At 23.8% G+C, this 703-nt stretch overlaps 1 protein-coding gene across 1 annotated transcript; it reads right to left on the bottom strand.

Annotated features, from left to right (window-relative positions):
• Positions 1 to 77: 77 nt before the first annotated feature.
• LOAG_16200 (hypothetical protein) lies at positions 78 to 567 on the bottom strand (the record flags this gene model as incomplete). Its single annotated transcript, XM_003151688.2, has 2 exons — positions 462 to 567; positions 78 to 207 (listed from the first exon to the last, which is right to left on the bottom strand). Coding segments are annotated over exons 1-2 (177 nt in total), but the record flags the coding sequence as incomplete, so codon positions are not given.
• Positions 568 to 703: the final 136 nt, after the last annotated feature.

The following is a 703-nucleotide window of genomic DNA, read 5'->3' as shown; positions in this document are numbered from 1 at the left end:
AAAAAAAAAAAAAACAAACAAACAGACAAACAAAAAACAAACAAACAAAAAACAAAACAAACAAACAAAAAACAAACCTTCACATTTTAATCCTTGCTTAAAAAGACCATAAAGTAATGAGCCACAATGATCACAAAATGTTGGACTTTTAAAATTGTACGGTTTGAAACGATGTGGAATATCAATTTTGAAACGTTCTTTTAAATACTGAAATAAAAACACAACAAAACAACAATTGAAATACTTTAATATCGTATAAGAATGCAAAAGAAGAGGATAATGATAATGATGATAATATAACAAACTATTTATTATCCTACTAATCTTTTTTTTTTCTTTTCATTTCTTTCCCCCTAAAATAAATTCATTAATTTAAAAAAAAAAAATGTTAATTTGCATTTAATAAATTTTTTATACAAATGAAAAAAACAAACAAACAAACAAACAAAAAACAAACATACAATTGTATCTTTGGTCTTTTCAGCTGATCCAGGACATTTACTGATCATTTTTTCATGACATTTCTTATGAACTGCTGTACTACACAGTTGACATTGATATCCTTGTTTGTTAAGTCCCCTACAAAATTAGTACTTAAATGAAGTTTAATAACTAAATGAATACATTTTAATATCTAATCATTCCTAATCTAAATCTTTCCAAAATGATAAATATTTCCTTCCATTAATATTTTGTCAATTTT

Source organism: Loa loa (genome assembly GCF_000183805.2).
Source record: "Loa loa unplaced genomic scaffold supercont3.4705, whole genome shotgun sequence".
NCBI lineage: Eukaryota > Metazoa > Nematoda > Chromadorea > Rhabditida > Onchocercidae > Loa > Loa loa.
Note: the sequence above shows the minus strand (reverse complement) of the source record. Positions and strands in the feature narration are given on the sequence as shown.